The 9,752-nt window shown below is 41.0% G+C and overlaps 2 protein-coding genes across 10 annotated transcripts in view; both read right to left on the bottom strand.

Moving 5' to 3' along the window:
• Positions 1–1,072: 1,072 nt before the first annotated feature.
• LOC113640069 (integral membrane protein 2C-like) lies at positions 1,073–7,269 on the bottom strand. The gene is made up of 7 exons (XM_027142416.2): positions 7,130–7,269; positions 6,693–6,868; positions 3,689–3,811; positions 2,285–2,473; positions 1,933–2,058; positions 1,667–1,814; positions 1,073–1,372 (listed from the first exon to the last, which is right to left on the bottom strand). Exons 2-7 carry the CDS (start codon positions 6,783–6,785, stop codon positions 1,281–1,283), a joined length of 771 nt encoding a protein of 256 aa, XP_026998217.1. The 5' UTR covers positions 6,786–6,868; positions 7,130–7,269; the 3' UTR covers positions 1,073–1,280.
• A 1,573-nt stretch (positions 7,270–8,842) lies between these two features.
• The window catches only part of LOC113640078 (rho guanine nucleotide exchange factor 28-like), a 19,024-nt gene continuing 18,114 nt past the window's right edge, over positions 8,843–9,752 (bottom strand). For 8 of the 9 annotated variants that reach the window (XM_047806714.1, XM_047806719.1, XM_047806716.1 and 5 more), the window contains one exon: positions 8,843–9,250. In XM_047806714.1, the coding sequence (XP_047662670.1) occupies positions 8,951–9,250 (300 nt within the window). In that variant the 3' untranslated portion in view covers positions 8,843–8,950. The remainder of the gene's footprint in view (positions 9,251–9,752) is intronic. The other variant, XM_047806721.1, reaches the window with a different exon arrangement.

Raw genomic sequence — 9,752 nt, 5'->3', positions numbered from 1 at the left:
GCGTACACATAATACATCCCATAATATCATGCACCAGTACATCAGACCAGCGCATTTTTATGAACAGCAGATATGTTAATTCCTCTCCACTGCCTGAGTCACCCCAGACTTGCTCATAGGGGAATAAATACATACAGATTGTGAACTATATATATCTAATAATAACCTAGAATTATATTTCTGTAAATTCTTATTTCTTTTATTATTTATAAATAATAATATAAAATGATAAATCACCTTTATCATTAATTATGTCTTCCTTCTGCTCTATGTTTATGCTCTGTAAAGCTGCTTTGAGACAATGTCTATTGTAAAAAGCGCTATACAAATAAACTTGAATTGAATTGAATAGAACATCTGCTGAACTGATAAATAAAATGAGTATAAAGTTTTTATTTAATCTCTCTGCTCTCTATTGCTCAGTGAAATATTTCCATTTGTGTCTTTTTATTTTTTAATGAACTGAAACAAGCTACAAAAGTATTCATTACTAGAAAGAAGACTAATGTCACAATCTTAATGTCTGTAGTTTCTTTATTTGCTCAGATGCTTAGCTACAATACTCAGATTGGAAGAAGGTTCAGTTTGATTCATGCAGTCTAAAGATAAATAAATATTTCAACAATAAAACTAAACAAAACTGCTGATAGAGAGATGAACACAGAGTATTTAATGCTACATGGAGCACAGAAATACATTTTGAATATAAACTCATTCTGTGCTAATTAGTAACTCTATAAATACTGTAATATTCACACTAAGTTATGACTCTACATGTGGGAGTCAGATGGGGTTTAGACTGATGTAGAAGTTTTAGCCAGCGATGTGTCTCAGTGTGCAGGTGAAAATGTCCACTTATATTTCAGCAGGAATAATGTTCTTACACACACACACACACACACACACACACACACACACACACACACACACACACACACACACACACACACACACACACACACACACACACACACACACACACACACACACACACGCACACACACACACACACACACACACACGCACACACACACACACACACACACACACACACACACACACACACACACTCACATATGCGCACACACACACACACACACACACACACACACACACACACACACACACACACACACACACACACACACACACACACACACACTCACATATGCACACACACACAGAGTGCTACTGGGTGATTAATGGAAGCACTTTTATCAGTTAAAGCATGAAATAAATACACTAGTTATGAAGAGAGGAAATGAGAGAGATGTTAATATTCAAGGTGCATCACAAATCAGGGTGTCCATTACAAACATGTTCTCAAAGTGTCGAATGGAGTGACAGATCTGCTCCTCACGCTTAGTGATACCTGCAGCAGACAAAAAAATCTTTCTATATAAATAATATTCTAATGGTAAGTTTTATGCTGATAAAAATGTGACAGATGAAAAGTTTCACAGGTCAGATGTAGAATACGTTACTCTTTTTTCTTTTCTTTTCCCCACCTTTTGTTTTTTGGTTAAAAGGCATTACTTTTTTTCAAAACTGTATCATTTAGTATATTTTTTCTTCTTTAATTTATTCATTATTTCCAGTTACAAATAATTATAAATAATAATAATAAACAGTTATACTTCTTTATAGAATCTTATAATTAACTTACGGCGGCGTGTAAGTCGGCGGCTGATCTGATACGTTGGTTTGCCTTCACACAGTTTGTGGATGAACACGCCAAGATCACGTGTGTTCATCACCTTCTCAGACACCACCATCTCCTCCTGAACCAGGTATGTCTGTGGAAAAGAGGCCTCCTGATGAAGGAGGACATAATACAATCAGTGGAGAGGTTTACACACCAACACAATCACAAACACACACAATTCTCACACACGCAAATCATCTCACAAACATAAACATACACATACGTACATTGCCAGTCCTCAGTTTAACACTGACTAGGAGTTTCCACAGGTTCCTTGGTGGAAGAACAACACTGCTGTTCAGCACACTGATGTAACACTTATCCAGAGTGATGTCATGATACGCAGTCAAACCCTACACACACACACACACACACACACACACACACACACACACACACACACACACACACACACACACACACACACACACATACATACATAGAGTCTGGCTCTACAGTACTGCTAACCCTAATGCACTTACATATATCTGTGTGTATGTGTGTGTGTGTGTGTGTGTGTGTGTGTGTGTGTGTGTGTGTGTGTGTGTGTGTGTGTGTGTGTGTGTGTGTGTGTGAAACCTTGGTGAAGTCATGTATGATGGTGGCAGGGCGTGTGCGTGCGTTTGTTTTGCCAGCATTGATGCTGATCCTCTCGTAGTTGCTCTGCAGGTTGATGTTGACATTCTCCTGCAGTTCCTCATGATTGTGCTGAGGTGCCTTCAGGGTATCTTCATAATACACATTGCACCGGAACTGAGACTCATGTGCCTGCACAGAAACACACACACACACACACACAGACACACACAAAAAACACACACACACACACACACGCACGCACACACACACACACGCACACACACGGACGCACGCACACACGCATGCACGCACGCACACACACACACACACACACACACACACACACACACACACACACACACACACACACACACACACACACACACAGGATCTATATAAGCAAAAATAATATCGCACTTAAAATACATTTTGTTCTTTTAAAATATTTAAATTTGATTGAAAATCACATGTAAATAACTCAAATCAAACCTTTTACCAGACAAGTAACACTTACTACATTTACACTTTATGTCAGTAAGTAAATCTTGTTAATTAATTATTACTGACTACTCAAAAGTGTCATGGATGGCTTGGACAATTCTGTGCCAGAACACCAGAGGGCGTATTGACATGGTTCGTTTATGTGCTTTTTTTTAAGATAAAATGTGAATATAAAATATGAAGCTGGAAATTTCAGATGATATGTGTAAACTTAAGAATGCATTGATTAAAGATTTGAGCCATAAAGAAGCAGTAAAGGTTTAGAAACATCACCAAATGGTTTAGAAACAGTGTTATTTCACCAAATATTGTAATATTATGATTTAAGTTCAAATGACTTTGTTGGTTTTGTTCCTAATTGTCAGTGCAATTAATCTGGATACATAAGACCAGTTGGTATAGAATTACATTATGTTCTTTTTTTATATTAATATTGCTGAATGTTTAAAATGTTTTCTTTTCTGATTTATCAAATTGCACCTCTTTCTTGTTCTATGGTTTTATAGATGAATAAACAGTGGAATATTGCTGAATAACTGAAATTTCTATGTTGCTTTTATTAATTAATCAAATTCTATTGTATTTGGGATAGAATCAGAATATAAAAATTAGGTCATTACAATTATATACTGTAATAACTTTTTATAATCATCAGAACACACATATTTACACTATGAGTTCAGTACAACATGATAGATCAGGCAGGGTCACATGGAACCCAAGAACATTTAGGATCCATACTTAAAGCCCACGTTAGCCCCACCATGGACTGATGGCTGAATTTATAATGTCAGTCAAAGAGGACACATTTATTAAATTATGAGGAATAGCTTGTCTGTGTGTGTGTGTGTGTGTGTGTGTGTGTGTGTGTGTGTGTGTGTGTGTGTGTGTGTGTGTGTATACCTGAGGGATGATATAATAGCGGTAGATGTAGATTGAGGCATACACCAGGCTGCAGGTACTGATGACGAGAGCGATGAGCAAACAACAGAGTCCACTCAAAGATGATCGCCGGAGCATGCCCACCTAGCGCGCGCGCGCGCGCGAGAGAGAGAGAGAGAGAGAGAGAGAGAGAGAGAGAGAGAGAGAGAGAGTTTCACCTACACCTATCAATTTCCAAAAAGGTTTATTCTATAAAATTCTTGAAAGTGGTGTAGAAGATAAAACCTATGACATCTTAAAGAACACGAATCTTCCCTAAGGAGTGTGGAGTGGAGCAGGCTGCTGCCCAACACTGTGTGATATATATAAATGACTTGGCCTCCATAATAAAACACTCAGCAGCACCAGGTCTCACTCTACATGACACAGAGGTCAGATTCCTGCTGTTTGCAGATGACCTGGTCCTTCAGTCCCACAGTGCTCAGGGTCTACAGCAGAACCTGGACCTGCTGCAGCAGCACTGACAGACCTGGGACCTGACAGTCAACCTCAAAAAGACCAAAACTAACAGCTTACAAAAAGATCCAGAAGTCAGAGGAACACACCACACTTCACCACAGGAACACACCACACTTCACCACAGGAACACACCACACTTCACTAGTGGAACACACCACACTTCACCAGAGGAACACACCACACTTCACCAGCGGAACACACCACACTTCACCAGTGAAACACACCACACTTCACTAGTGGAACACACCACACTTCACCAGAGGAACACACCACACTTCACCAGAGGAACACACCACACTTCACCACAGGAACACACCACACTTCACCAGAGGAACACACCACACTTCACCAGTGGAACACACCACACTTCACCAGAGGAACACACCACACTTCACCAGAGGAACACACCACACTTCACCAGAGGAACACACCACACTTCACCACAGGAACACACCACACTTCACCAGAGGAACACACCACACTTCACCAGAGGAACACACCACACTTCACCACAGGAACACACCACACTTCACCACAGGAACACACCACACTTCACCACAGGAACACACCACACTTCACCAGAGGAACACACCACACTTCACCAGAGGAACACACCACACTTCACCAGAGGAACACACCACACTTCACCAGAGGAACACACCACACTTCACCAGAGGAACACACCACACTTCACCACAGGAACACACCACACTTCACCAGAGGAACACACCACACTTCACCACAGGAACACACCACACTTCACCAGAGGAACACAGCACACTTCACCAGAGGAACACACCACACTTCACCAGAGGAACACACCACACTTCACCACAGGAACACACCACACTTCACCACAGGAACACACCACACTTCACCAGAGGAACACACCACACTTCACCAGAGGAACACACCACACTTCACCACAGGAACACACCACACTTCACCACAGGAACACACCACACTTCACCAGAGGAACACACCACACTTCACCAGTGGAACACACCACACTTCACCACAGGAACACACCACACTTCACCAGAGGAACACACCACACTTCACCACAGGAACACACCACACTTCACCACAGGAACACACCACACTTCACCAGTGGAACACACCACACTTCACCAGAGGAACACACCACACTTCACCAGTGGAACACACCACACTTCACCACAGGAACACACCACACTTCACCAGAGGAACACACCACACTTCACCACAGGAACACACCACACTTCACCACAGGAACACACCACACTTCACCACAGGAACACACCACACTTCACCACAGGATAGAACACTGTAATGAAGACAATTACTGAGGACTGAAAATAAGTTCCACAGGACATTACAGTCCAGCAGTGAACGAGCTGACAGAGAAACACACAGGAGATTCTACACAAACAACCTATTCTGCTGTATGGTATTGAGGTCTGGGGGCTGCTCACAAACGACTTTTACACAATGGGACAAACAGCAAGCGGAAATTATACACACAATTCTGTAAATCCATTCGACAATTTCACACAAGCACTACCAATAACGACAGCCGAGCCGAATTACGATGAAAATCCGGAAAAGATCCATTAAATTTTGGCTTCACCTTAAAACACACCTCTTGGCTACACCTACAAAGCCCTGCAGTGCCTGGTCCTGAACCTCAGCTCACTAACACACACTAACAGCTGAACACAAGAACAATACAAACTCAACAAATTATAACACTACAAAAACAGCACTACATCACCTATTGGAAACACAAACACAAGCACAAAGTAAAATGCAGTGCTGTCTGGCCCTAATGACAGTACATTGTAGCTGAACATCTGAGCACGCTGACTGGGTTAGGGTTAGAACCACAGAACCACACTGACAAAGTACAGACTCAGTGCACATACACTGGCCATAGAGATGGGACACACACATACACACACACACACACACACACACACACACACACACACACACACACACACACACACACACACACACACACACACTGGCCATAGAGACGGGACGCTATAAGACATCATGGATTCCTACAGAGCAGAGAGTGCTCATACACACACACACACACACACACACACACACACACACACACACACACACACACACACACACACACAAGCAAGGTAGATTTTTCTCAAAAAGTATAAAGGTTCCAACGGGATCTAGACACGTCACTGCGGAAGCCAGGAGCATGACGTCATCGTTCCATGGACAAAATATGTGCTCATGTATCTTTATAAATACATGTTTACAGATTTACAGAAACAAACATTTCTACATTATTAAATAATCCATCCATCTGTTGTGTGTTTAATATCTATCATTATTATTCCTTATAATAATCTTTAATACAATGTCAGATCAGAGCTTTAGTGATGTTCTGCTCTTCGCTGCACGCGAGCGTTTATTATACACAAAGAGAAAATTGATCAGACGAATAATATTCATAATATTATATATGATGAAGGTTATGATTATGATGATATCTCACGTGCTGCGGCGGGATGTAGATGTGCTCCGGTGCCTCGCGCTCCTCTTTCTCGGCTTTAATGCCGTTTATTGCCGCACAGCTGATCTTCACCATGATGGAGCTGCAGCTTCACCTGCACCGTTACAGCGTGAGACCCCCCCCCAACACACACACCGGAAGTGCCGATGTTCTCTTCCCTTTTCAGATTTGATATAAAGAAATATCATACAGTTAAAAACGTATTTCAATGTACAGCAATGTCACGACTTTATCTTCAAATTTTGTCGATTTTATCTTCAAGTAAAGTTTATCAGGTTTATCTTTACATTTTGTCGATTTCTAATATTAATTTTAGATTAGTTATTAGTCCAATGGCTAATTATTCAGTGATGTATTGTGATTGCCATGAAATTCCATGGTTAATCACATGAAGTCCATGGTTAATCACAGACACTCACATGTCCCTGATGTGACTCGCTGGTGTCGGTTCCTTCTCTACAACATCAGCAGGATTCAGTCATTTTTCCCCACACAGGCTGCTCAGGTACTTGTTCAGTCTCTTGTCATGTCGACACTGGACTACTGCAGCTCTCTCTATCAGGTCTACATATGAACACATCCTCTGTAAATGACCCATAATGCAGCTGTGTGACTTGTCTTCAACCTGCCTAAGTTCTCCACACCACCACACTATTGTGTGTTCATCCACTGGCTCCTGTAGCTGAACACATCAGATTTAAACACTGATGCTGACCTACAAAGCCACAACCAGACCATCTCCTTTTTACCCCAAAGCCCTCATCGCTCCTCACACTGCACCTCACACCCTCAGATCTACAGCACTGCTCCACTGGTCCCACTGGTCCCACCATCTCTCAGGGTAAGAGGGAAGTTTACTACAAGACTCTTCTCTGTTCTGCACCGAGGTGGTGGGATGAACTTCCCCTAGAGGTCCGGACAGCTGAGTCACTGGTTATCTTCAAACGATGGTTATAGACCTACTTCTTCATGAAACTCTTCAACTAGCACTTTATCCCCTGTGTGTTGTGTGTGTGTGTGTGTGTGTGTGTGTGTGTGTGTGTGTGTGTGTGTGTGTGTGTGTGTGTGTGTGTGTGTATAAAAAAAAACAAACAAAAAAACAAAAAAAAAAACACAAAGAAAGAAAGAAACTTTGAGCAGATTTAGACTCATGGTATTTTAAGTCTGTAACCTGGTGAACGAGAGTCTGTACGTGGCTCTGGATAAGAGAGTGTCACGTGATGTAAATGTAAATTCATTTTAGAAATTAGTTTCACTTGGAAAGAGTGTTTCTGAATCTTCTGTTATGTAGGAATGGAACAATCAGCAGCTAATGGTGTTGAAGACAGTGGAGATGATGAACTTCATATATACATATAGTATATAGCGCTACCTACTGGTCATAATTCAACTCTATTTATTTGGGCTTGGAAACGGCTCAGATGTCACTAGCTTTAAAGCCGTTGTGGCTAAATTCAAAGTACTCTGTCTACACAGTGAAATATGTGGTGAATATTTCAGATCCGCAGATTATGTTATGATTGTTAATAAAGCGTTATAAATACTAATATATTTTCCTTAACTGTAAAAACAGTCACCACCAGGTGTCAGTACAGCACTGTAACACTGTAATAAGTGACTGCAAAGTTCATTCCTGCCTGTGATAGAGTTCAAGTTAACACTACACTAAACTAATCTGAGATTGTTTTCATAATGACATAATTCAACCCCATTAATAAACACACACTAAATTCACTGTGATATATATTGTACATAATATTTACAAAAATAAAGAGTAAATTAACAGAGTAAATAAACAGTTTTATCTTCACCAACACCATCACCAACACCATCACTACATATACAGTACACACTACATCCTCATATGTGTACACTAAACCCTCATTACATATACACACTGCACCCTCACTACACATACAAGCTACACCTTCACAATATAGACACTAAACTACACCCACACTAAATATACACACTATCACTACAGTTACAAAATAAATATATATATATATATATTATTATATATATATACTTCTTGAAAGCATACTGTATAAGTGCTACTTCACAAATTCATTACCCAACCCCTTACTATTGGCCAGCTATTGAGAGGTGAACAATTAAGATGAGGGGTGAGGTTATAGACACACCCTCACACACACACACACACACACACACACACACACACACACACACACACACACACACACACACACACACACACACACACACACACACACACACACTTATTTGTCCAGTGGGATGATGGACAGGCTGTGTTGGCAATTGGTTGAGTTTAGCTGTGAGAGGTGGAGTTTCCTCTGCATCCTCTCTCTCTCTTTCCTTATTCGTTTCTCTTCTTGCTGGATCCGCCTTCTTTCTTGCTCCACTTCTGCCTCCTCCTCTCTCAGAGCCTGAGATCTTTCTTCCCACTGATGAAGCTCCACCTCCAGTTCCTCCTTCTCTGTTTTCACCCTGTTCATCTCTTCAGAGTGATCACTGTCTCTCTGCTCCACATTCCAATTCCACAGACTCCTTTCGTCAACCTGAACACAGCATTTATTAACACACAGACAACATTACACAGTCTTAATTAACATAGGGGATGTGGTAGCCTAGTGGCTAAGGCTGCAAATTCAAATCACACTGCCATCACTGGACCCCTGAGCTGAGCAAGGCCCTTAACTCTTAATAGCTCATTTGTATAATATGAGGTAAAAGGACGTTTGCCAAATACCATAAATGTAACAGAAACACACACATTACATAGTGTCATTAATCTCTTAATCCACACACCCATATGACCTCTTTATTAAGCCACACCCATATGACCTCTTTATTAAGCCACACCCATATGACCTCTTTATTAAGCCACACCCATATGACTTCTTTATTAAGACACACCTATATGACCTCTTTATCAAGACACACCCATATGACCTCTTTATTAAGCAACACCCATATGACCTCTTTATTAAGACACACCCACATGACCTCTTTATTAAGCAACACCCATATGACCTCTTTATAAAGCCACACCCATATGAC

This window comes from Tachysurus fulvidraco, chromosome 22 (genome assembly GCF_022655615.1).
Source record: "Tachysurus fulvidraco isolate hzauxx_2018 chromosome 22, HZAU_PFXX_2.0, whole genome shotgun sequence".
NCBI classification, from domain to species: domain Eukaryota; kingdom Metazoa; phylum Chordata; class Actinopteri; order Siluriformes; family Bagridae; genus Tachysurus; species Tachysurus fulvidraco.
This window is presented reverse-complemented; position numbering and strand designations above follow the sequence as displayed.